Here is a 27768-nt window from a genome sequence, read left to right as displayed (position 1 = left end):
AGGGAGGTTAGGGAAAGATGTCTCAGTCCAAGCAAAATGTACTGGAACAGGGAGGACCTTGGGTGAGTGAGGTTGCATAAATACACATGCAACTAGGTTGTTGGATATTATGGCATAATATTAGTTTGACTGGTTGGACGTCGCACAGTCTATTCGTTACTTGTGTGGATGCTTACCATCAAAATAAGCTGTTTGCATACTACACTGTGGATATCATATAAACAGATGTGAATAATATAATGAAGAAAGTGCATGCGGAGAACAATGGAAAACATAAAATGTGTAATGGGGGTATGGGACTTTCCTATCGGACTAACATGGGATTACCGCTATTTCATTTGTATTGTTTTGTTTTTACTTAGTATTAGACTGTACCTTTCATTACCTTATGAAAAACAATATAGACAATATGGATTTATTACAAATATACGGGCATGTGATCGTAATTTTATTTGTAAAGAAAAATACGATAAACGCATTAAAAAAGCATTAGCCATTACAGTGGAGGTGTGGTAGGTAAGATTGTTTTATTCTTTTATTTTCAGGAACCATATAATAAGGTTGTATTCCAAAACATCGTTTGGCAAAATGACTTTTCAAAAACATCTTTTACAATAACATTGTTTTCACACAACATATTCACTAAATTAATCATTGCATTCTACGGTAGAACTCCCCCCATCCACAATTTAGCATATAAATATATGTTTATAATTTGACACAACAGTTAAAAAAATAAGATGTATTTACTAGTAGTCAAGATAGATAGGCAGACAGACAGTTATAGTCAGGTCAGACTTTACAAAGGAAATAATTGTTTTGTTTTTTTAACAACTTTGGCACTGATTGACATATCTGCACAAAAGGTTTAGAAAACAACTTTATCCCCTTTGGCCCTCTTCATGGAAGGTTGTGTGCTGATCCATCAAGCGGGGTCAAGAAAAAGCAGCTGGGGGTCTCAAAAGTGCAATTTCCTATTGTGATTCCCATGAACATAGATACAGAAAAAATGGCTTAACAAAATTATACCAAACGTGTCCAAAAAATAGAACTTTACTCAGAAAGTGTGCTTTTTTTGAGTTGATGTAAATCTGTTCAGATGTTTTCCTGTAATTAGCATTTAAACATGGGCTCGGAAAGGCATGAAGGATTTAATGCTGGTAAAAGAAATTAGAGCTATTTAGCCCTCTGGTGTCCGGATGTGCTTTCTCTGGCCCATTGAAAGTGGGTGGGTGGATCATGATTGGCTAGCTACAACATGGAGTATATTTTGTGGGAGACTTTACAGGCCTTGGGCACTTGGTCCCCGAGTCTTGAAAACAAAATAAAAAACAATGACCACGTAAGGGGGCAGGGTGGGCACACTCGGAACCTCAGGGCCATCAAGTCAAAATTAAAAAAATATATATTTTGCATCGTAGCTACCACGCTACCCAATGTGACATCCCTCGTGAAGCAGCAGCATTGTGGTACTTTGGTAACTCAGTACACTTAAACATTACAAAAACCTGTCAGAAGGTCTGGCCATAGACTAGATCTTGTGGCTAACCGCCTCTTTGTGCGGGCCATAAGCCATGGGCAGTGGAGGATGGCTGCCTGCAGTGGGACGTGGGTTGGGTACAGGGCTGGCTGAAGGCTGTGTGCAGTGGGAGGGTGGGCACCTGCTGGGGTTTGGGCATCCGTAGGGGCCTGAGTGTAGAGCCTGGCCAGAAGCCAGCCCTACAGCCATGCTTGCTACAGATGGCCAAAGGCCTCTTACCCAGAAGCTGGCCCTACAACTATCTTTGCTGTGGATGTGCAAAGGCTGCCCGCATCAGGGAGTTGGGTGCCAGGGGTTTGGCACCCACACAGGACAGGGTACTAGGTGCCTTTTGGGAGTTGAATCCCTAAAGAGGGTTACCCACCACTTCTCAAGGCCATAGACTGAGCGCTTTGGTGTATGGGGGGCCTGAGGGGTGTTGGGTACCACCAAGAAGTTGGGCGCAGGGCATGCCCAGAGGCGGGAGCCTGCAACCAACTCCAGACCCATGGCAACAGCATTCAATACCATGGTACCAAGCGAGTCACCCCTTGTGGTACCTTGCTACTTGTACTGTGTAACAGGCCAGCTACCACTCTGAAGGCCGAAGGGCAAGCACAGTGGGTACTGGCTGCTTTCACTGGGTTGGGTTCCAGGGCAAATGCATGCTGTGCACAACTAAAGACTATGCACAGTGGGGGGCCTGGCCAGAGACAAGTCCAGGAAGGCAAGCCCATCTGTGTACAGCCAAAAGCTGTGGACAGTAAGGGGTTGAGGAAGAATCCAGGCCCTGCAGCCAACCCCAACCCTCTATTGTTTGTAGATGAATGACATGCACAGCATAGAGGAAGGCTGCAGGTTGCCTGAGGACGATGGGCATAAGCTTAACTTGAAAACACAGAAAATCACTGAAAAAAGGAAGGTTAAAATCACACTATAGTCAGGGATGGAAATAAGATCTTAGCTTATATTAAAAAGAACACATAGATTTACTGAAAAACAAGGGTTAAAAGTGATGTTATTGTAGTGATGGAGTGAGGTGCTGAAATAAGATAAGAACTAACGATTAAAAGAATGGAAAAAACACAGAAATTTGTGAGTTATAGCTTAATGAACTAACTACAAATTGTGCCCCATCATGCACTCCCTATGACCTCACACATTGCATAACTCATGACAAGTTAAATTACATCATTGATGACATCACTGATGACATCTCAAATGACATCATTGACAACATCACTGATGACATGTCAAATGACATAATTGACAACATCACTGATGACATCTCAAATTACATTATCCATGATACTCCTATTGACACTAGTCCATAAACCCCTTACATCATTTTTAAAAATGTTGCTAGTAATGGGCATGTAGTCATATATATGACAATGTTTCAGTGTGTACATGTCTGGGTGCAGAGAATGTAAATAGTGTGAGCCCTGAAGGCAAGTGTATTTGCCCATGGTGACAATTATATGATGCACCATTTACAAACCAGTGAAGTTTGGGATGCAAATAGTAACTCACAATGAGGTTGTAAGCATGACTCTAAAGATGTATGGCCTTCATGCTCATTCGAGGATTGTTTGCAGTGTATTTTACAGAGAAGTGTTCATCTGGCCTTGCACAACATCCCTTATCAGTAGCAAATGCATACCTGTCAACCTCCTTACTTATAACTGCAGGTCCTTTGATGTGTTTACGAGGGTGAACCTTTTGAGGTGAATACAGTACAAACTCTTCTTTTAAATTAAAGTTGTGTTCTGCTTTCTTTGTACAATTCTATCCCCTTCTTTCTTGCTTTCTCCCCTTTCTCCCTATGCTTTCCTCTCTCTACGTCTTTCCTTCTTTCTTTGGTTATTTTTTGTTCTTCTTTCTTTCTCTCTCTTTCTACTTTTTTCTTTGCTTTTCTCTAGTAAGTGGCAATTTATTAGAAGCCACAGACAATCAGACGCCCACACAGCGTTGGAGGTTGTGGGCCTATGCTGTTTTGCTTACATGAGAATCAAGGGGTGATATTAAGGAATGGAATAATGAATGACAGCTGGAATTACTCTGCCTAAATAATATGAGCTAGTTAGATTATGATATGTATGAGTACATCTCAAAACATGGAAGGGATGCTAAAGTTTGACACTGCTTTCAGATTAATACCTTTGAATATGTGTCCTTTTCCGTGCATTTGAATAATATATCTGATTTGAAAATATGTTTGGTATCTTTACGAAGGGTTCATGGTGTGATTTGTATCAATATAGGAAAGTAATAGAAACACCAGGAATTGCAATCCTTTCTATACATGTGAACTGCACTTTGATTGCAAAAACCTGTGTGGAATTACTTTTTATACACATTACTTTCTCAAGTACTCTGTGAAAGGAAGGATCTATATGTTATTGTGATGGAAATTAGTTTATATTTTGTTAATATTATGTTGCATATTTTAAGCCAAACAGAATGGAATATTTGATAAATGTTTGCATACCAAAATACTGCCGTTCAAGAAAGTTTTCAAATATGAATGGATTGATATATTGTTTAACAATCAATTTTGCATTCACAAGTAGTTGATGAATGACAAGAACATTTTCTTTTTGAGTCTAAATCATGTATATATTGATGTCTAAATATTATTTGTAATTTTTGCAAACAGGGAGTAGAATAGATTATGAAATAATTTCTGTTTATTTTTATGAGAGCAACCTCTTGAAACAAATACAATGACCCTCACTTAGAACTGATGATGGTTCTGTATAAATTTTAAAAGTAACTGAAAGACCAACTAATTTAAACATCACAGAGGTTGAATTCCATTTGTGATATTGTCCCTGGGATTCCCCTCTAAACACTCTGACAAAAGTATTACTGTTTTACCCTCTCAGCGTGAATGTTTCTTCCATTTTTGTTTGCTTTATTTGTATTAAATGCCTAACTGTTAGAGTTGAGTTGAAGGGTGTGGTTACCAATAAGATTGCAAAAACTATGTATATTTTATATGCAATTTTTATGATTCCTTTTGTAATAAACACCTAACTTATCTAAATATACTCTTTCCTTAACTCCTTAGGACTGAGTCTTATGATACCCTGGATTACTGTATATATATATATATATATATATATATATATATATATATATATACACACATATATATATTACCTAGTGGGGGGTCACCAGTAGGTAGGTATAGTTAGGATCAATTTACCATAGACGGAGCGGTTTTTTATTTTGCTTATAATTGTGGCGTCGTTTGACGAATCCTCACTAAATTTTTAAAACGTATACTTTGTTCAGTTCAGTTTCTGTTTTGAAAGTTTTAGGGTGGTCCGTCAAGCGGGGGCCAAGAAAAAGGGAGGTCCCAAAACACATTTTGTCCCATTCAATTTTCCATAGGGTCTTTACACACGCCTACAGCCCAAACCGCTAAACGGAATTACACCAAACTTGGCATGAAGCTAGATCCTGTTCCGCTGATTAAGCTTTCTGTGGTTTATTGTCAATCCGTTCAGTAGTTTTGGAGAATTTTAGGCCAAAAAATATAGATATAGGGACAAAGATCCTCCGCAAATCCAACTGTCTCATGCTGATATCTGATTGGCTGCCAACACTTTTACAAGGAATTGCTGGTAGCCATCTTGGGCTTCAGCCAAGACCCAGAAAAAAAAGTTAAAAAATAAGGAAAGGGGCCAAGGAACATGCACCCTGAACCCTTAGCTCTGGTGTTGGGGTGCCTGAGGGACCCCACCAGGCTAAAAAGCATTTTTCTTTTTTAATCTAAAAAAATCTGTGGATCCAGAATACAAGATTTTTTTTTTAGAAGGGCGGTCTCCCGCCCTTTTCTTTTTATTAGCCCCTGGGTCAGCCAGATACTGTGGGCATTGGGGACTTTAATAAGGGGCCCCTCTCCTAGGGCTTCCATTTACCCTGGGGGCGACCACCTCCCCGAGGCAAATTGTATTGTCTCAGTGGCCAACCGGCAAAGTCTGTGCACGGCTTTGGTTGGATTAACGGATAGTAATGAAAATTACTTTACGTTTAAAAAAACATAGAAATTCACTGAAAAAAATCAAAGGTTACAGGGACGTTAGAGTTAGGAAACAGAATTTAAAAAACACACAGAAATTCACTTAAAAGAAACAAAGGTTATAGGGACATTGTAGGAAGTTGGCTCTGTATGTGCTATTTCAAAGTAAGGAATAGCATGCACAGAGTCCAAGAGTTCCCCTTAGAGGTAAAATAGTGGTAAAAATAGATAATACTAATGCTCTATTTTGTGGTAGTGTGGTCGAGCAGTAGGCTTATCCAAGGAGTAGTGTTAAGCATTTGTTGTACATACACATAGACAATAAATGAGGTACACACACTCAGAGACAAATCCAGCCAATAGGTTTTGTATAGAAAAATATCTTTTCTTAGTTTATTTTAAGAACCACAGGTTCAAATTTAACATGTAATATCTTGTTTGAAAGGTATTGCAGGTAAGTACATTAGGAACTTTGAATCATTTCAATTGCATGTATACTTTTCAAGTTATTCACAAATAGCTATTTTAAAAGTGGACACAGTGCAATTTTCACAGTTCCTGGGGGAGGTAAGTTTTTGTTAGTTTTACCAGGTAAGTAAGACACTTACAGGGTTCAGTTCTTGGTCCAAGGTAGCCCACCGTTGGGGGTTCAGAGCAACCCCAAAGTTACCACACCAGCAGCTCAGGGCCGGTCAGGTGCAGAGTTCAAAGTGGTGCCCAAAACGCATAGGCTATAATGGAGAGAAGGGGGTGCCCCGGTTCCAGTCTGCCAGCAGGTAAGTACCCGCGTCTTCGGAGGGCAGACCAGGGGGGTTTTGTAGGGCACCGGGGGGGACACAAGCCCACACAGAAATTTCACCCTCAGCGGCGCGGGGGCGGCCGGGTGCAGTGTTAGAACAAGCGTCGGGTTCGCAATGGAAGTCAATGAGAGATCAAGGGATCTCTTCAGCGCTGCAGGCAGGCAAGGGGGGGCTTCCTCGGGGAAACCTCCACTTGGGCAAGGGAGAGGGACTCCTGGGGGTCACTTCTGCAGTGAAAGTCCGGTCCTTCAGGTCCTGGGGGCTGCGGGTGCAGGGTCTTTTCCAGGCGTCGGGACTTAGGTTTCAGAGAGTCGCGGTCAGGGGAAGCCTCGGGATTCCCTCTGCAGGCGGCGCTGTGGGGGCTCAGGGGGGACAGGTTTTGGTACTCACAGTCGTAGAGTAGTCCGGGGGTCCTCCCTGAGGTGTTGGTTCTCCACCAGCCGAGTCGGGGTCGCCGGGTGCAGTGTTGCAAGTCTCACGCTTCTTGCGGGGAGATTGCAGGGTTCTTTAAAGCTGCTCCTTTGGATAAAGTTGCAGTCTTTTTGGAGCAGGTCCGCTGTCCTCGGGAGTTTCTTGTCGTCGTCGAAGCAGGGCAGTCCTCAGAGGATTCAGAGGTCGCTGGTCCCTTTGGAAGGCGTCGCTGGAGCAGAGTTCTTTGGAAGGCAGGAGACAGGCCACTGAGTTTCTGGAGCCAAGGCAGTTGTTGTCTTCTGGTCTTCCTCTGCAGGGGTTTTCAGCTAGGCAGTCCTTCTTCTTGTTGTTGCAGGAATCTAGTTTCTAGGTTCAGGGAGAGCCCTTAAATACTAAATTTAAGGGCGTGTTTAGGTCTGGGGGGTTAGTAGCCAATGGCTACTAGCCCTGAGGGTGAGTACACCCTCTTTGTGCCTCCTCCCAAGGGGAGGGGGTCGCATCCCTAATCCTATTGGGGGAATCCTCCATCTGCAAGATGGAGGATTTCTAAAAGTTAGAGTCACCTCAGCTCAGGACACCTTAGGGGCTGTCCTGACTGGCCAGTGACTCCTCCTTGTTATTCTCATTATTTTCTCCGGCCTTGCCGCCAAAAGTGGGGGCCGGGGCCAGAGGGGGCGGGCAACTCCACTAGCTGGAGTGTCCTGCGGTGCTGTGACAAAGGGGTGAGCCTTTGAGGCTCACCGCCAGGTGTTACAGCTCCTGCCTGGGGGAGGTGTTAGCATCTCCACCCAGTGCAGGCTTTGTTACTGGCCTCAGAGTGACAAGGCACTCTCCCCATGGGGCCAGCAACATGTCTCTAGTGTGGCAGGCTGCTAGAACCAGTCAGCCTACACAGATAGTCGGTTAAGTTTCAGGGGGCACCTCTAAGGTGCCCTCTGTGGTGTATTTTACAATAAAATGTACACTGGCATCAGTGTGCATTTATTGTGCTGAGAAGTTTGATACCAAACTTCCCAGTTTTCAGTGTAGCCATTATGGTGCTGTGGAGTTCGTGTAAAACAGACTCCCAGACCATATACTCTTATGGCTACCCTGCGCTTACAATGTCTAAGGTTTTGCTTAGACACTGTAGGGGTACAGTGCTCATGCACTGGTACCCTCACCTATGGTATAGTGCACCCTGCCTTAGGGCTGTAAGGCCTGCTAGAGGGGTGTCTTATCTATACTGCATAGGCAGTGAGAGGCTGGCATGGCACCCTGAGGGGAGTGCCATGTCGACTTACTCATTTTGTTCTCACTAGCACACACACGCTGGTAAGCAGTGTGTCTGTGCTGAGTGAGGGGTCTCTAGGGTGGCATAATACATGCTGTAGCCCTTAGAGACCTTCCCTGGCATCAGGGCCCTTGGTACCAGAGGTATCAGTTACAAGGGACTTATCTGGATGCCAGGGTGTGCCAATTGTGGAATCAAAAGTACATTTTAGGTGAAAGAACACTGGTGCTGGGGCCTGGTTAGCAGGGTCCCAGCACCCTTCTCAGTCAAGTCAGCATCAGTATCAGGCAAAAAGTGGGGGGTAACTGCAACAGGGAGCCATTTCTTTACAGACATTATAATGAGGTTCACATTTTAAACATACAAAACCATAGAAATGCACCTGTTGTAGTTAGAGTTATCTCAAGTAACTATAACTCGTACCCTAAGGTAACTATAACTCGTGCCCTCACCATGCACTGCTAATTACCCCACAAATTACGGCACTCATGACATCTTTGATTATATCAATGTAATATTTGCAGTAAAACGTTTGCAAAAAAACTGTGCATGGTGGGGGTGCGAGTTATAGTTACCTCAGGGCACGAATTATAGCTACTTGAGATAACTTCATCTAGAACAGGTGAATTTCTGTGATTTTGTATGTTTAAAATGTGAACCCAACTATAACATCCCTGTAACCTTTGTTTTTTTAAAGGAATATATATATATATATATATATATACACACACAGAAAGGAGAGAGAGAGAGAGAGATAGATATAGATAGATACAAATATATAATTTCAGTACACAATTCCTATAAAACTGTTCTACAAGGGAGAAAAGTATATATAAAGATCAAATATTTCAAACACATGTAGCAGTGATAGCATCCATCAAATTATAAATAATTCCTCCCAGTGATAAGTCTCTTAAGTAAAAAACATACAACTGATACAATGTTTCTACTTCGAAAACATTAAGTTTCACCCAGCGGTTCTCTAATAATTGGCAAGATAGGGATACCATGTATCTGGGATGTCAGGCAAGTGGCTTCCACTAAACAGTTTCTCAGGTAAAAAGTATGTAGCTGATACAATGTTTCTATTGCGTTCTGCTGAGCAATTCTGTGAGTGAGTAACAAATTACGAATACAGTGTGTCTGAAATGTAGGACAAGAAGCCACATGTTAACAATGTAAGAAAAAAGAAAAAAAGAGAGGATTGGAGGAAATACAAAGAGAATGACAAATAAATCAAAAACACACAATACAGCAGCATTTCAACCCCAGTTGCCTCAACATCAATAACTGGTATCAACATTGGGAGGGCATAATGAACACACCTAGACTCCTGGGTCAGATTCCTTAATAACTCCAATGTGAATGAACAGCTTGTCATTTTAAGGACTTGTTTATCACTAACCATTTCATGTCCTAATTTTAAATACCATACACCCGCCTTAATGGGCAGTAAGACTTACTTAAATGTGACTTAGAAATATTTCAAAGGAGGGTTTGAGGCCAGTAAAAAGGGGTTATTTTGACAGGTTAAATTTGCAGTTTAAACCTGCACAGCTAAACTACTGGTGGTAGGCCTACAGTCATGTTTGCAATGTCACTTAAGTGAGTGACACAATGAGTGATGCAATCCGTTGATAGCATTCAATTTACTGTCCCTAAGTAAAGGCTCCATATTCTATGGACTTAAAGGCAGATTAAAAAAACTAATCAGGTACACACCAATTTCATTAAGTTGAAAGGAAGAGCACAATGGCTTTCCTACTGGTTACCATAAGCATAGAGTAAACTGAATAGAGTTCGACAGCCAGCTAAATCGAGTTGAGCAAAAATACATATATTTCCAATAGTCTCCAGAATAGTACAAATGCCCAATGATCTGTGTTGTAGACATAAGCTGTCCAGGCAGTCGAATGCCTTCATTAATTGCTCCTATTCATATTTATAGAAGTAGATAATGGACAATTTCCGCACTGGAAGACGATCTTCAAAAGTGGTGGGGCTTACCCTCTGCATTTGCACTGCATTTCAAGATGCAAGGAAGTGAGCTTGACTGCCTCTGAAGGGTAGGAGGAGGTTGTTTTTCCCCAAGAAGATTTTAAAAAACACAGACTCAAATTACACATTTTACAGCACATTTTTCATATAACTTTTCTAAAATACAACAGCTAGGCAAGAGTACTCATGAAATATCCCAGCACTCATATGAAGGAGCAATGATGCATGAACCTTCCCAGAAATGTCCCAGGCCCAGTTTCCCTGAAATAATCTATCCAGCTCAGTGAGGACACCATAGCATACAAATTGTAAGAGTTACCCTCAATATTCAGCACCAAGCCACCACACTCGCTCACATACATGCACACTAGAAATGGACAAGCCCAGCAAATCATGGAATGAATGTCTGGCTCAGGCCTTTTCCTGCATGCATGGCAAACCAAAATAGAGCTGAGCTAAGCCATTTCCATTGGCTATTAAATTAAAGACCACCTTCAAGAACATATCCCTTATGCATGGCTTAATACATAATCATTGTGTTCCACATATAACATTATTTTTTGTCATACATATAGTGAACATGACAAAGTGACATGCCTTGGTTCACTCCCTGGCCATGTAGTCAAAACACTGGAGGTGGAGAAATGTTTATGTTTAAAAATCTATTACTTTTGACAAATGTATTTCAGCAGCATAATCCAATGTACTAAACTGAAACACAGTTGCTCATGAAATAACTTATTTTTAAAACGAAAGTCTATATCATGTTGTTTTCTCTTTCATTGTCATACCAAAGCATGTGATGACTCAATTAATGTTCTTGCTCTCAGAACCCTGAGTTCTTTTTTGATGGCCTTAGGACTCCGAGCACTTTACCACTTCTAACCAGTGTTAAAATGTGTGTGCTCACTTCTTAAAAAACAGAAATATTGGTTTATTCCCCAGCTGGAATATTTAATTTACCTATATGTCCCCAGTAAAGTGCCCTACATGTGCCCTGAGCCTGTAAATTAAAAGCTGGAACTGCAGCACTGATTGTGCTACCCATTTAAGTAGCTTTAAACCTGTCCCAGGCTTGCCATTGCAGAGCCTGTATGTACAGTTTATACTGCCATTTTTACCTGGCAAAATAAACCTGATGCCAGGTCTAACCCGTCCCTTTTATACACATTAGTCACTAGACAGCTCAAAGGGCAGGCTGCAGTGTATCTAAAAGGTAGGACATGTGTTGTTAGGGTTTACATGTCCTTGTAGTGAAAAAATCTTAAATTCATGTTTCACTACTGCAAGGCCTATCTCCCCCAATGATAACTTTGGATATGCCTTATTACATTTAATAAGTGTAGCTTGGAAATGGAAAGAGATCACCCCTTCATATTAGTTGTCTCTGGGATCACTATTTAAAATCCTAACTTACAATTTAAAATTCTACCTTGTGGTGAAGTCAGATTTTTAATTGCAATTCTGAAAATGCCACTTTAAGAACGTTGGTATTTCTTGCCTTAGCCATTTGGTGCCTGCAGCCTGTCTCCAGTCACAATTGTGTGTAGTTGGCATTTGGGCATTGTGTATTCCTCCCTAGACATCCACACACAATGTGAGCTTAGATGTGACTTTATGGGCCATGCTGAGCTGAATGGGATGGAGGAGCTGGACACAGCCTCATTTACACCTGAATAGGCTGTGTCCTCTCCACACAGAAAGGGCTTAATGACCTATATTGTCACTCCAGCCAGTTTGGAGCCAGTTCCGGGGAGGTAGGGATCCTATCGCCCTTTAAGGCCATTGTCTAGATGTTTTTCCCAACTTCCAGAGTCAGGGCACCAAGGTATAACTACTGGACTTCAGAATCCACCATTTCAGTACACTTCTGGACTTGTGGATACTCTGTCATGAAGAACTGCTGTGCTGCTAAAGGCCTGCCACTTTTCTGAACTGCTGTTGTGCTTGACTCTTGACTTGCTGTGTTGAGCTGTGCCTCCTGCTCTCTTGCCTGGATGTGAGAAGGACTGGACCTGCATCTCTCTACCCCAGAACCCAAAGTGACTCCAAGGGCTAGTTGGCTGCCCTCCTGATCTGAAGTCTCAGGGACATGAAATTATTCTAACCACCCTGCTTCTACACCTGCCATCTATCCTGGCAAGTGGTGCCACCGCAGTCCTGGATCATTGGGACCATTGGGAGTGGGCCTTAGCTATTGCTCCAGTTGAACTGTTGCATTCTCTGCTGTGGGAGCAAAAATGAAAAATCGCTGCTGCTGCAAGGAGCAGAACTGACACATTGTCACTACTGCGCGGGTCAGAACAGACGTAACAGACTCACATTGCCACTGCACCCCACATTTTGGGACTGATGCTATACCTATGGAACCGCCACTGCATGCCGCTTTCCCCTGCACAAGCTCATCAGGATCATACACAGCAGCTGCGCCACATCTCAGAACTGATGCATCGCCTTGACTGCGTGGCACAACTGTTTCGGACCCACACAACGCTCCACAACCTGGATTTAAGGTACTTTGGTTCAGCAGGCCTAACTGGGTCCCTGTATGTGGCCCGCGCTCCATCGTGTTCAGCATGAAATTTTGACTTTGTCGGTCCAGCACAACCAGATATCCCAATTGGCCCTTCCTACCTCAAAGCGCTATCCTACTGTTTATTCTTGATAAATTCATGACTCAAGTTATGCTGCTGGGATTTTGTTGTCCCAGTTTTATTTATTGAATTAAGTTCTATTGTTCTAAACTGGTGTGGGATCCGTTTTGTGTGGTGTTTTCACTGTATAACTGTTTGAAGTCTTGCACAAATACTTTATATATTACCTCCAAGTTAAGCCTAACTGCTCAGTGCCAAGCTATCAGGAGGTTGAGCACAGGTTAATTTGAGGTTTGCTTGTACCTTACCCTGACTAGGATTGTGGCTGCTGCTTGACTAGGGCTCACACCCACATCAACCAGTAATCCAATTTCTAACAGCAACTATAACTGGAAAGGCTTTGTGGCACAGTGACGGGATCGTGAAATATTCATTTTAATCCAGTTTAGAAGCATAATAATGATGCTACTAAAACGTGGCACATATATTTATTGGTTTTGCATCTCTATTTATTTATGAGTACATTAATCACTTCAACATAAAGTAATTCTGTTTACTAGTTCAATTTTCAACTTTATTGCATTTTAATATCTCTGCTAAGGCAGAACAATACAGTTGTCATGAGTACGTGGCTAATAAACCATACATTTTAAACAATCAACATGGATTAATCCACAAACAGGTGTTTTCCAAATATTCAACTGTGTATTAGTCATCATGTAAGATGGTACTGAGCTTCTGGTAAAGTGGCATGCACAAGTTGCTGTACTTATTGAAGAGGTTATGTAATCAGATAAACCACAGAAGTAGGAAACTTTGAGGTGACTGCAACAAAGGTAAATCAATGCCAGCAATATAGCTTAGTGATCCAAGCATTCTCTTCAGAGATCTACTGAGTCTTACAGGTCACACAATTCATAACCTCCGGCAAAGACAACTCATCCTTAAGAGGTAGATGAATTGAGCGTGATTAAACTGGGCACTAGTAAAACTGGCTATTTCTAGTACTTAGAGATGCAAAATCTAAGGCATGAAGAGCTACGTAAAAGCAAAATTAATGAAATATCTTCTGAAAAAGATATATTTCTTTACGTGGGATAGGGCAAGTAAAACCCTAATAGCAAGCCCTAAAAATGTGCAATGTGCAAAGTCCCTAATTTGATGGCACATATAGGCCACAAAATGTAATTACAATGAAGTTGTTCTTACTGCTTGCAACACATAACACACTGATATTCAAAGGCCTGCAGGGATCAGAATCTGTCTGAGGGGTAAGTGTCTCCCTTCCTCCCACAGGCTGCCCTGGCCCTCTCTGCAACTTGGGGAATTCCCCTACACTGTGAAAACTAACTTGGTTACACCTCTGCTGAAGAAGCCTACAAACGACCAGGGCAACCTCAGCATTTATGCACCATCATTAGTACTAGCAAAGACCATAAGCATCTGCTTCGCCTCACAGCTCATCAAATAGACACCAATCACTACCAATGATCAGTCATAATATCCTAAAGTGGTTCAGCTCCTTCCCTACAGTGACAGATAGTTATTACCCAGCTCTTCTCAGTGCCTTAAATTTATACAAAAGCAAACAAGCAAATGATGGACGGAATGTGGAACCCATCAAACATTTACCCCCAGTCACATATCTGGGTTTAATCCATCAATTCTTTTGCTCCCCACTCCACCCCAGTTTGGACCCAGCCATATACAAATCACTCTTGACCCTGAGGTGGCATGGTGAGCAGAAGAACTGATGGAATAAAGCCAGATCTGTGACTGGGGGTGAATGTTTGATTTGTTACGCATTCCGTCCATCATTTGTGTTTGTTTGCTTTTGTTGCCATAAGTGCGGCAGGTATGCCCAGACGTGGGTCCCAGGCTTACTATGCCACAGCATTCAAGCTAGCCTGGCTGATGGAGGGTGATACCCTGAAACCGGTCCCAGGATGTTTGTTTCTGGACCAGGGAAGACCTGGCCTGGCAGATCGGGCTGGACTGTTCCCATGGGGAACAGGCTCAACACTGATTTGCATATGGCTGGGTCCAAACTGGGGTGGCGTGGTGAGCAAAAGAATTGATGGATTACACCCAGATCTGTGACTGGGGGTAAATGTTTGATTGGTTCCGCATTCCGTCCCTCATTTGTGTTTGTTTGCTTTTGTTGCCATAAGTAAGCCAGGTATGCCCAGACGTGGGTCCTGGGCTCACTATGCCACTGGATTCGAGCTAGTCTGCCTGATGAAGGGTGATACCTGAAACCGATCCTAAGATGCTTGTTTCTGGGCCAGGGAAGACCTGGCCTAGCAGTTCGGGCTGGACTGTTAACATGGGGAACATGGTCAAGACTGATTTGCATATGGCTGAGTCCAAACTGGGGTGGCGTGGTGAGCAAAAGAACTGATGTATTAAACCCAGATCTGTGACTGTGGTGAATGTTTGATGGGTTCCACATTCCGTCCATCATTTGTGTTTGTTTACTTTTGTTGCCTTAAGTGCGCCGGGTATGCCTAGACGTGGGTTCTGGGCTCACTATACCACTGGATTCAAGCATGCCTGGCTGATGAAGGATGATACCCTGAAACCGGTCCCAGGATGCATGTTTCTGGTATGGGGAGGACCTGGCAGTTTGGGCTGGACTGTTCCCATGGGAAATAGCGTCAAGAGTGATTTGCATATGGCTGGGTCCAAACTAGGGTGGCGTGGTGAGCAAAAGACCTGGTGGATTAAACCCAGATCTGTGACTGGGGGTGAATGGTTTCACCCTTCCTAAAAATTTGCATTAATGACTAAGGTGATTTTAGTTAATCACAGTTTTCAACCACATCCACTTAGTCTCAGTCTCTCTATACCAGCACCTCGCAAAGCACACTCTACTAACAAATTTAAAAAACTATCATATGTGACTGCAGTGTTTTCCTGGTTATCATAACCCTGTAAACTTTGCCCAGAGCTAATACATGAGTACCCCTGGCACCCAAGGCAGGGTTTTAAGTTTCTCGATTGTTCAGGTGAAACTGTGAGCTCATGTTAAAGCTTTCTGAATGGTTTCTGTACCCACTCTATAAGCACGCCCTTACACTTGCTTGTATCGTAGTGAAACTCCACACATATATGAGTGATTATAGGAACTTCTGTATAAGGGTATATATATGTGCTCTGCCTCACCTCTGGGAGCTTGACTCCACCTTTGATGCTGGGGTGACCCCTTGCCGTTTTACCCTATGACTTACTCATCCACCTTTTCTAATAAATATTTGAATGCAGGTATATGATATTTCTATAGTGTGGACCTAGCCAGAAAGGCAGTGGAGCGCTGTACATGGTCAAAGACAAGCTAAAAGTCAATGAGTAAGAGAAGAGGAAGCTGGGTTGTGGATGTGAATGCTTTGTGAAGTACTGTTGTTTAAAGAGATGAGTCTTCAACTCATTCCTAAATCAGAGCAGCATTAGGTGCTCCTGATGGATGCAGGGAATGTTCCAGATCCTTGGTGCATAGATGGAAAAATAATGCCATTTTGTTTTTTTGTTTTTTACACTTCTAGTATGCAGTCTGATGGTGTCTTGGCTGCTGGTGCACTAAAATCCAACAGAGATGGTAACTTTGTCTGCAAGGTAAATGGGGGTGTTCGTGAAAGCTTTGTAAGTGATGAAGTTGTTTCGAGGATGGTGTGGGTTGGCAAGGGGAGCCAATACTGTTCCATCAGTATGGGGGGATGAGATCATATTTCTTCAGTCCCTGAAGGAGACATGCTGCAGCATGTAGGATGCCCCTAAGTGGTGGCAGTCTGGAGTCTAGCTCGGAGCCCATGGAGTAGGGCATTGCCATCACCCAAGTGCAACAATATAAGAGCCTGAACAGCAGTTCTGAAGTTGCTTTCTGGAAGAATTGGTTTGACTCTCTTTAGAAGCGAGAGCTAGTACCAATTTGTCTTAATTTCTTTAGGAATGTATTTCCTGAATAATACATTTTCAGCCTCTAAGCTAGACTATGAAAATAAGGCCCTTTTCAGCCTTCCAAAAACAAAACTAGAATTAATGAAGGGAGATGATTGTAGGCCTGAAAGTACCAAGCTTTACAATACAGCAGAGCACTTCTATGATAATGCTGTATAAATCTAGAACACACTACGAAAACGAACTGCACCTGGCCCCATCACTCATCATATTCAGATGAAAACAAAAAAACACTCCTCTTCAGAAAACACTTCAAAAATAGAAAATGAGCTTGGTCATCTTATTCACAGTAGTTCCTACATGACTTGCATGCCATTCCTAGAGCTCTGCAAAGGGGGGGGAGGGGGTGCCTGCATGGGCATACCCTCTGATGGCTGCATGTGCTGCCAGACATCCTGTACTTGCTTTTCTTCAGTCCTCCATTTTTGATTTTGATACTGCCTTTTCTGTCACTCACCAAGTGTTGTCATCCCTATGTCCTTGCAGAATTGATATTGTCCATTATTTTGCCTTTGTGGCCCTCAGTATGAGTAGCCTGTTCTTATCTGTTCCCTTCACAAACATCTGTTTGTTCAGGGATAGCAATTACAAGTGATGTAGAATTTGTCACACCTATTAATCACTGCATGCAGTACAGTTTACACATCCTGTTAAATTTTGACAAGTGAAAACTGCCAGAATTAAACAGAGGTAAAGGGCCTGGTAATAACGGGAACATTCTAATTTGTGGTATGATAATTCCTAAAATCTGCATGTTATTCCCCAATATCGAGGGGAAACTTGGAACGGGTACTACTTATCACACCTGATGCCTTCTGAGGTGTCAGATTTCATTTTGTGCAATACATATTTCACACGGATTAACCATTTTGGAGACTACAGGTGCACATTATTTGTAAGTAAGCACTTTTCACAGAAAAAAAAACATATTTGCTGTTATATCTGTCCTAGCTTTGACAGGTAATCATGTATTCAATTGGAGTGCTTACATTATTGACCAAATAAAGGGTATATAATTACTTATAATACACAGATTAAAGCCAGCAGTACTTACTGTCGGAAAGCAGGGATGTAGGTGTAAACAGAACTACTGCTCAAGTTATAGATGAATGGCAAATGTTTGCTGATATCTGTTGTTGCCCAGTTACTGAAGAAACTATTTAAAAGTCCTTGGTCTCCTCCTTATGAGCAACGCACCAAAAAAAAAAGAAATAGGAGAAAATAATTTAAAAAACGCACAACACAAAACTGCAACAGAAAGGGTTTTGAGGAATGCATGCAAAGAACAAAAAATTAACTAGATGTCAACAAAAATATAAATATGCAATACAAGCGAAGATGTGGAAAATAGATTCCACTACATTCAAGTATTCAGCGGCCTTTATGAACAGAGACAACTCAGAGTAACAGTGTAGCTTCCTTTTCACGGTTGGAGCAAAACCCAATGTGTCCGATAACTTGTGATATCCGCGACAGCCTGGCTGTGTGTAAGTAATGCCCATTTTCAGGTCTGGCCAAAGAAAACTTTACCTTTCCTTGCTTTTGTAATGCAGACATGGCAAAAGGGGCTGAATGCACATACATAGGGAAACAGTTGTGAGAGAGATTTGTTCTGAAGATCTGATTGATATTCATTTAGGTCTGGCTCAATGGAGCTTTACAAACAAGCAAACTAAGGCACACAAGCCTTCCACACTGTACTGAAACTCAAGGACACCAACCCTTATATTGCACTGTATCTTTAGGGAAACATATCCACTAGTCTGCATTGTAGCCTAGGGACTCTGGATCCTAAGGCCACCAACTTAGCATACTGCAATTCATCCTGCAAAGAGGTTATTCAACTGCACTGCATTTTGGGTACACAAACATGTCACACGTAATTGCAAACTAGGAACACTAACTCACTGCACTTTACTACTGCTTTCCTTGGGCACCAAGGGTCAGATATACAACTGTTCGTTTTTGCGATGTACATTTTTTGCAACTCGCAGTTTGTGATTTACAAAATGTTATGTACAACAGTGTCTGGGAGACTGTTTGTGATTCCCAAAATGGTTTCCTTAAAGGAAAAAGGGATGCAGATCAAACAAAGAATGAAAAGTTTTTGGGTCCCTGGGATCACTGCCTGCTCTGAAAAATGTAGACGCCCACATTCACTAAGGGGAAGAGGCCCCTTAGGGACTCCTTCCCATTTGCAAATGGCTTACAACCAATTTGAAATTGGTGGTAATCTGCAAATGTTTGTGACCGCATTCTGGTGGCAAAATATTCATACATACCAGTGTGATTCGGTATTAGGAAAGGACGCCCTAAACAGGCCCCTTCCTAATAAAGAAGTGCAAAAGCAAAATGTGATTTGGTAACAAGCTACTGAGTCGCATTTTGCCTTTTGTACATGGCAAAAAGCATTTTACCGGTCGCGAATGGCACAATGGGCCATTTACGACCAGTAAAATGCTTCATCCTTCTGGCCCTGAGTCCCCCCAATGCATTGCATCCTGGGGAAGGGAAACTAGCCAACCAGATGGCACAGAATTATAGTAGTACTAGCCCACCACACGGCACTATATTATATAGTCATTAACCCACTGCAGTATATTGCATCCCTCTAGGAACTATTTCATCAAAATGCACTGCATTATGAGAATATTAACCGGCTGCAGTTCACTGAAGAGGAAATGGCGAATCCAGTGCACTACATTCCCCTAGGACATCCCCCCACAATTTTGCATCACAAAGACAGTAATCCACACCAATTCGAAACAGTCTATAGACAGTGAATTGCAGTGCTGTGCTGCACTGGAAGAGCAGTAACTCCCAGGCTGCCCCGTAGAGAGTTAGCATGACATACTCCACTATATCGTAAAGATCGTAACAAAGTGCACTGCACTATATCATAGGGGTAATAGCAATCGCACTGCACAACTCCTCAGAACATCAAAATTTTACCATTCACTGCATCCTAGATACACTAGAGACGGTAATCCAGCAGAGTGAAGGCAAAGAATACTAACCTGGCATACTGCATTGCTTCCTCTGGAAACTAAACGAACAAATAGCATCCAGAGGAGCACTAACCAGCTACAATAGTGGCACTAATTAATCATTCTGCACCACATGTTAGTGTTGCTTACAATGGTGCAGCAGATGCTGTATGCCTGAGGGCCCACGAAACCCTAATTATTGCTGTATTTTATCATTCAAACAGCAGCTCGGAGTTCTGTTTCCTTTCTTGCACTAGGGCATATGATACATTGGCTACGCTACTGTTAATGATGTCATTTCACTAAAAGCATAGTAAGGGAAGCATTTTGTGGTGGTTGTCTGGAGTTTTGAAAGGGGTGGTTGTTCTTAAGAGTACAGGGGGTTTGTTCTGAAGCGCACAGATGCAGTTACCCACCTGAAATATGTTGTGCAATATTGTTAATGCAAGTGGCTGGAACACGATGGCAGGGGTGACATGAGGAAAACTTCCTCCATTTAATGATTCATGATGGGTAGTAAACTACCATAGTGCCTAGAGAGCTTGATCATTTATTTATTTCAGGTGGGAGCTTAAAGAAGCACTACCTTCTCTAAACCAGACGTACAGTCACACATGTGCAAACAGTGATATCTTTACTGGTAACATTTTGCGAATGGGCAAAGGTGTATTTATTTATCCTTTTGCCAGTGTATACAGCACACATCTATGAGAGAAGGCATGTTTTATGTAAAATTATTACATTGACATATAGGGCCCGATTTAGAGTTTGGCGGATGGGTTTGTGACAGATATCCAGCCAGCTGTATTACAATTTCCGTAGGCTATAATGGGTTCGCAATATGGCAGACAGATATCCACCACATTTGTGACAGAGTACCCCCCTCCACCAAACTCTAAATCAGGCCTATATAGTCAGAGACTTATGATGTACAGACCTTGGAAATAATGTAACCAATGTGGCAGAACAGAAGGTGAAGCTGGGCTGTTTCGTTGCAGCTCACTTGCAAACCATTTTTTTTAATCTATGCATTCACAATGCCTGCACTGCGGATTTCTGCCTCAGCTCCATGATTTGTGTGCTAAATAATGTCACCATATGGATTACTGAAAGCTCTGATAAACCCCTTTTGGTTCACAGGCCTGCTGTCCCTGCGGCTAAATTTATTCATTCTTAATACAAATATAATCTGCGCCTATATCCCTCACATATCGTCACCCGTCACACTGCCAAGTGGTTCATCCCATAACATGATAACTGCGCCTTGGGGGTCATCACGCATGAAATTAAAACACTTCGAACATAGGCTAAAAACAAATACACCGCCCTTCACTGCACATCCTACACGGCGTAGCTTCCTATACGCGTGGGTAAGCGCTGTAGCTCCCCACAGAGGGAGAGTAGGAACGCATAAAAATGCTCTAATACAATACCATAGCAATGTAATACAACAAATTCACCGCACGGCAATCTGCGTCTGTTCCTGAGCAGTGTCAGAAAACGAGAAGCATCTCTAAAATAAAATATTTTTTCCATAGGGCAAATTCAGCCATTAGCTAAATGGGTGCCTTTAACACTGTTGGTTTAGAAGAGCACCGGTTATTTTTAATTCTGCTACTGTTTTACCCACTAAAGACCACGAGAGGGCAGAAGATCCATTCATCTAGCAATTTCATTTCCAAGAAGAACCATCTTTGCTGTCTTCTACTCTAACGAGAAGAGCAGGAGTAATTCTTGCCTTCCTTTGGCATCTCACGATCTTACTCCACGGCACAGGTTTGGCGCCTCCTGTGTCTTTTGTATTGTATTGTAATTGTATTGTAATCGTATTTATATAGCGCTTACTACCCCTGACGAGGCGTCGAAGCGCTTTTCGATGAGTAGCACGCTACTCCGGTACCCAACAAGAATTAGTGATGATTAGTATAATTTAATAAGGAGTACAGTTTTACTATTATTATGAGTTAATTTGAGTTGCAGATATAAGAGTTTGTTAGTTAGATTGACTGGAGTAATGGAGGGGTGGAGGAGGAAAGAAATCCAGAAGTGTTAATTGGGAGTTTATCCTTCATTTACTCAATCCAAAGGCTTGAGATGAATAATAGGGGAGCGGAGGGGAAAGAGGATGTGGAAGGGTTAGGGAGAGCATAGAAGTAGGGTGAGATGAATGCAGGAGAATTTAGTAGGGTTGTGTGGGAGGTCACAGAGGTAGAGTGAGGTTTGGTGAGTTAGATGTGGAGGTGGAGGGGAAGAGCTTAGGCAGAGATATTTAGGAGATGAAAGTGGTCGGAGGGATTTGGGATGAGTCCGAGTGAGAATGGAGGATAGTTTGATAGAGACATGACATAAGAGTGATGGGTAGATAAGTTTGATAAAAAGAGAGCAGAAATTCATAGATATCAGGAGCCATGCAATGATCCACAAACATGCCAGGCACAGAAACAACACATACACATACATACACATATATATATATATATATATTTATACACACACACACATGAATAAACACACATATGCACATACAATACATAATTAGAATCATGGGTAAAAAATACTTAGTCAGACAGGTTTAAAAGAGTGTGTGTGTATTTTATTGTTATTGGTTTAGTTTCTGTAAAAAGAGCATTGTGGCCTACCCAACCGGAGTATTTTCTACGAGTATGTCAGTAAGCGTTACCTAGCATGTTTTATACGCCCCGTTTATATTGTACAGTAAGAGTACGTGATGGGCCATGGGGTAAAAACGTCTCCAGCAACCTTGTGTTCCTTTGGCAATATGATTGTTACTAGTGCGTCTTTGTGGAGATGTCCTCGTGCTTCTGAGCATCGTGGTAAAAAGGCGGGGAATTCCTTTACCTACTTCGAGGGTGGGCGGGGCGTGGCTCAGCGGGCGGAGCTTACAGGTGCTTTATAAAGGGAGAACCTTCTACTCTGTGTCTCCAGCAGAGGAAGATAGAACCCGCGCGTCACAGTCAGATACAGATTACGCTCTAGTACATCATCAGTTCACCTCCAGGATGGATTGTAGATCTTTTTCTGCTATGGGATCTCTGAGCGCACAGCCTTGCTTTATCTTTGCCAAGCCCAAGAGTTAGGGTGGCTTGTCCTTTCCAGAAGCTGAGCTTCAACTGCGGCACCTGCTACGATTATATTTGTAAGTGCTTCTTTTGAGGTTTAGTTTCTGTAAAAATGAGCATCGTGGCCTACCCAACCGGAGTATTTTCTACGAGTATGTCAGTAAGCGTAACCTAGCATGTTTTATACGCCCCGTTTATATTGTACACTAAGGGTACGTGATGGGCCACGGGGTAAACGTCTCCAGCAACCTTGTGTTCCTTTGGCAATATGATTGTTACTAGTGCGTCTTTGTGGAGATGTCCTCGTGCTTCTGAGCATCAACAACGCACCACCGGAATCGGCGGTAAACGCATTGGGGTCGTTTTGGAAAGCTGTCCATCATCCTGGTAAAAGGCGGGAGTTCCTTTACCTACTTCGAGGGTGGACGGGGCGTGGCTCAGCGGGCGGAGCTTACAGGTGCTTTATAAAGGGAGAACCTACTACAAAAACGATTTTGTGTTTATATTGTAGACTAGGGGTACGTGATGGGCCACGGGGTAAACGTCTCCAGCAACCTTGTGTGCCTTTGGCAATGTTATTGTTACTAGCGCGTCTTTGTGGAGATGTCCTCGTGCTTCTGCGCATCAACAACGCACCACTTGAAACGGCGGTAAAACGCAGTGGGGTCGTTTTGGAAAGCTGTCCATCATCCTGGTAAAAGGCGGGAATTCCTTTACCTACTTCGAGGGTGGACGGGGCGTGGCTCAGCAGGCGGAGCTTACAGGTGCTTTATGAGGGGAGAACCTTCTACTCTGTCTCTCCAGGAGAGGAAGATAGAACCCGCGCGTCACAGTCCGATATTGATTACGCTCCAGTACATCATCAGTTCACCTCCAGGAAGGATTCTAGATCTTTTCTGCTATGGGATCTCTGAGTGCACAGCCTTGCTTTATCTTTGCCAAGCCCAAGAGTTAGGGTGGCTTGTCCTTTCTATAAGTTGAGCTTCAACTGCGGCATCTGCTACTTTTATATTGTACATTAGGGGTACGTGATGGGCCACACGTCTCCAGCAACCTTGTGTGCCTTTGGCAATGTTATTGGTACTAGCGTGTCTTTGTGGAGATGTCCTCGTGCTTCTGCGCATCAACAACGCACCACGTGAATCGGCGGTAAAAACGCATTGGGGTCGTTTTGGAAAGCTGTCCATCATCCTCGTAAAAATGCGGGAATTCCTTTACCTACTTCGAGGGTGGACGGGGGGTGGCTCAGCGGGCGGAGCTTACAGGTGCTTTATAAAGGGAGAACCTACTACAAAAACGATTTTGTGTTTATATTGTACACTAGGGGTACGTGATGGGCCACGGGGTAAACTTCTCCAGCAACCTTGTGTGCCTTTGGCAATGTTATTGTTACTAGTGCGTCTTTGTGGAGATGTCCTCGTGCTTCTGCGCATCAACAACGCACCACTTGAATCGGCGGTAAAAACGCAGTGGGGTCGTTTTGGAAAGCTGTCCATCATCTTGGTAAGAAGCGGGAATTCATTTACCTACTTCGAGGGTGGACGGGGCGTGGCTCAGCGGGCGGAGCTTATAGGTGCTTTATGAAGGGAGAACCTCCTACTCTGTGTCTCCAGGAGAGGAAGATAGAACCTGCGCGTCACAGTCAGATACAGATTACGCTCCAGTACATCATCAGTTCACCTCCAGAGACTGAGCTTCAACTGCGGCACCTGCTACGATTATAATTGTAAGTGCTTCCTTTGCGGTTTAGTTTCTGTAAAATGAGCATCGTGGCCTACCCAACCGGAGTATTTTCTACGAGTATGTCAGTAAGCGTAACCTAGCATGTTTTATACGCCCCGTTTATAATTGTACACTAAGGGTACGTGATGGGCCACGGGGTAAACGTCTCCAGCAACCTTGTGTTCCTTTGGCAATATGATTGTTACTAGTGCGTCTTTGTGGAGATGTCCTCGTGCTTCTGCGCATCAACAACGCACCACTTGAATCGGCGGTGAAAACGCAGTGGGGTCGTTTTGGAAAGCTGTCCATCATTCTGGTAAGAGGCGGGAATTCCTTTACCTACTTCGAGGGTGGACGGGGCGTAGCTCAGCGGGCGGAACTTACAGGTGCTTTATAAAGGGAGAGCCTTCTACTCTGTGTCTCCAGGAGAGGAAGATAGAACCCGCGCGTCACAGTCAGATACAGATTACGCTCCAGTACATCATCAGTTCACCTCCAGGCAGGATTCTAGATCTTTTCTGCTATGGGATCTCTGAGCGCACAGTCTTGCTTTATCTTTGCCAAGCCCAAGAGTTAGGGTGGCTTGTCCTTTCCAGAAGCTGAGCTTCAACTGCGGCACCTCCTACGTTTATATTTGGATGTGCTTCCTTTGAGGTTTAGTTTCTGTAAAATGAGCATCGTGGCCTACCCAACCGGAGTATTTTCTACGAGTATGTCAGTAAGCGTTACCTAGCATGTTTTATACGCCCCGTTTATATTGTACAATTAAGGGTACGTGATGGGCCACGGGGTAAACGTCTCCAGCAACCTTGTGTGCCTTTGGCAATGTGATTGTTACTAGTGCGTCTTTGTGGAGATGTCCTTGTGCTTCTGGGCATCAACAACGCACCACCGGAATCGGCGGTAAACGCATTGGGGTCGTTTTGGAAAGCTGTCCATCATCCTGTTAAAAAGGCGGGAATTCCTTTACCTACTTCGAGGGTGGACGGGGCGTGACTCAGCGAGCGGAGCTTCTAGGTGCTTTATAAAGGGAGAACCTTCTACTCTGTGTCTCCAGCAGAGGAAGATAGAACCCGCGCGTCTCAGTCAGATACAGATTACGCTCCAGTACATCAACAGTTCATCTCCAGGATGGATTCTAGATCTTTTCTGCTATGGGATCTCTGAGCGCACAGCCTTGCTTTAGTTTTCAAAGAAACTATAAATGAATAGAAATATACATATAATCTGAAAAAAATAATTATCCACATAGGCATATGCAGTTCGTAGTTGCTTGAAAAAGGTGGTTATGAAGGAAAGAGCCAACTCTTGAGTAGTTTCCTGAAAACAAGAAAGTTATCTGTGGCTCTTATAGTTGGGGGTAATGAATTCCATAGTTTGGCTGCTTGGACGGAAAAGGATGTACCACCTACAGTCTTTTTCTTGTATGGTGGTGTTCTAAGGCGGGGTGCCAGTCTTGAGCGGAGGGTTCTTTGTTGGATGTATTTGGTAATTTTTTTTCTGATGAAAAGCGGTCCTGTTCCATGTATAGCTTTGTGGGTGATACAAAGCAGCTTGAAAGTGCATCTTCTGGCAACGGGTAACCAGTGTAGTGCTCTCAAGGCAGGGGAGATGTGGGCTTGCGGCTTTATATGTAGTAGTAGCCTGGCTGCGGAATTCTGGATACGTTGTAGTTTTTTCATAACAGATAGAGATGATCCATGGTAGAGGCTATTGGCATAATCCAGTTTGGATAATACAAGTGAGATAGTAGCTTGCACCTTGTGTGGAAATCCGAGGTGAGGGAAAATGCGTCGTAAAGTCTTTAAGGTGATGAAGCTTGTGCGTGCTAATTTGTCTACTTGGGCATTCATAGTTAGTTTGGAGTCCATGGTGATTCCTAGGTTTTTCACTTCCTTGGATGATTGAGGAGGTGGTCCGAGATCGTCAGGCCAGACGCACAGAGGGTCATAATGTTTCCAGTCACCACATATGAGTATTTCAGTTTTGGAGGTATTTAGTTTGAGATGGCTCCAGGTCATCCACTGATCAACGGCTCTGAGGCAACTGAAGATTTGAGAGTTTTCAATGTTTTTGGGGTCTTCTAATTGAAGTAGTATTTGTGTGTCATCTGCATAGTTGTAGCATGTGAGATGGAAATCATTGATCAGTTCTGGTAAAGATATCATGTAGATGTTAAAAAGCAAAGGTGAGATGATTGACCCTTGGGGGACCCCTTTTTTGTGAGGTAGGGTTCGGATGAGAAGGGGGGTGAGTGGATGATATTCGCTCTTTTTTGGAGACAGGAAGTAATCCCGTCGAGCACAATCCCTTGTATGCCGGCTTCGTGGAGTCTTTGAGTTAGGGTGTCATGGTCAACCGTATCAAAGGCAGCTGAGAGGTCCAAGAGAAGTAGTGCAGCAACTCCATTTCGGTCAACTGTGTTTTTAAGATCGTCCCAGATTGCCATGAGTGCCGATTCAGTGCTTCTTCCTGGGCGGAATCCAGTTTGGAAGTCTGAAAGTATAGAATTGTCTTCAATGAATTGTGACATCTGGGCGAATGCTGCTCTTTCTATCAATTTGCCCAGGAAAGGTCCATTTGTGATAGGTCTGTAGTTGTTGGGGTCTTGCCGGTCTAGATTTGTTTTCTTTAATAATGGTCGTATGTATGCCTTTTTCAGGTCTGTGGGAAAAGTTCCTGAAGTTAAAGAGTTGTTGATGATTCTTCTTACAGGTGTGGCAGCGGAAGTTTTCACTCATTCAAACCACTCATCTTGTTGTTCCCATAGCCATGCCTGACAATTCTGGGTATTCCCGAAGAACTGGACAGTCTGGAGGCTCCGGAGGACCCATGTCAATTTTGCGCCAATTTCGTGCACGTGTGCACCTTCTGACCAGTACAAAACATTATTTGCACAGACATACTGATGCAGAGGCGCGTTTTTACACCGGTGGTGTGGTGCAAATGCTTCTGAACAGTTATCCTAGTGAAAATATAATTTTTGCACGCTTCAATAGGCGCCAAACCGCTCTGCACTGGCGCAAAGTGCATACCACGTGCCCTCCGAACTCAGCCCTCTCCCCTTATTGTCCTGTCTGCAAATTGTTGTCTCTGCCAGTCAGGCCACTGGGCGAAGGAATTATGCAATTGTACGGCCGCTATGATATCCGCATAATTATACATTTGGTGCATTTGCCTAATAATCAATCCATCATCTGCCTCATTATCTGCAGATTTTAACAAAAACATGTTTCTGGATAAATGCTATCATAACTTTAAAAAAAAAAATGCACCAACACATGTTGCAGCATGGTGGAAGGCCCTTTGCAAAGCTAGACTGGTCACTTTTCCTTTGCTTATTGTGATATTTGGGAGTTAAACAGGTACTAATGAAGTGCAACCAATGCATAGGCAGTGT

At 43.1% G+C, this 27768-nt stretch overlaps 1 protein-coding gene across 4 annotated transcripts in view; it reads right to left on the bottom strand.

Annotated features, from left to right (window-relative positions):
- GYG2 (glycogenin 2) overlaps window positions 1-27768 on the bottom strand; it is a 271963-nt gene that overhangs the window by 94508 nt on the left and 149687 nt on the right. For all 4 annotated transcript variants that reach the window (XM_069205092.1, XM_069205089.1, XM_069205090.1 and 1 more), the window contains exon 6: window positions 17634-17760. In XM_069205092.1, coding sequence (XP_069061193.1) covers window positions 17634-17760 — 127 coding nt within the window. The remainder of the gene's footprint in view (window positions 1-17633; window positions 17761-27768) is intronic.

The sequence above is a fragment of the Pleurodeles waltl genome, chromosome 8 (genome assembly GCF_031143425.1).
Source record: "Pleurodeles waltl isolate 20211129_DDA chromosome 8, aPleWal1.hap1.20221129, whole genome shotgun sequence".
In the NCBI taxonomy this organism is placed as follows: Eukaryota; Metazoa; Chordata; class Amphibia; order Caudata; family Salamandridae; genus Pleurodeles; species Pleurodeles waltl.
This window is presented reverse-complemented; position numbering and strand designations above follow the sequence as displayed.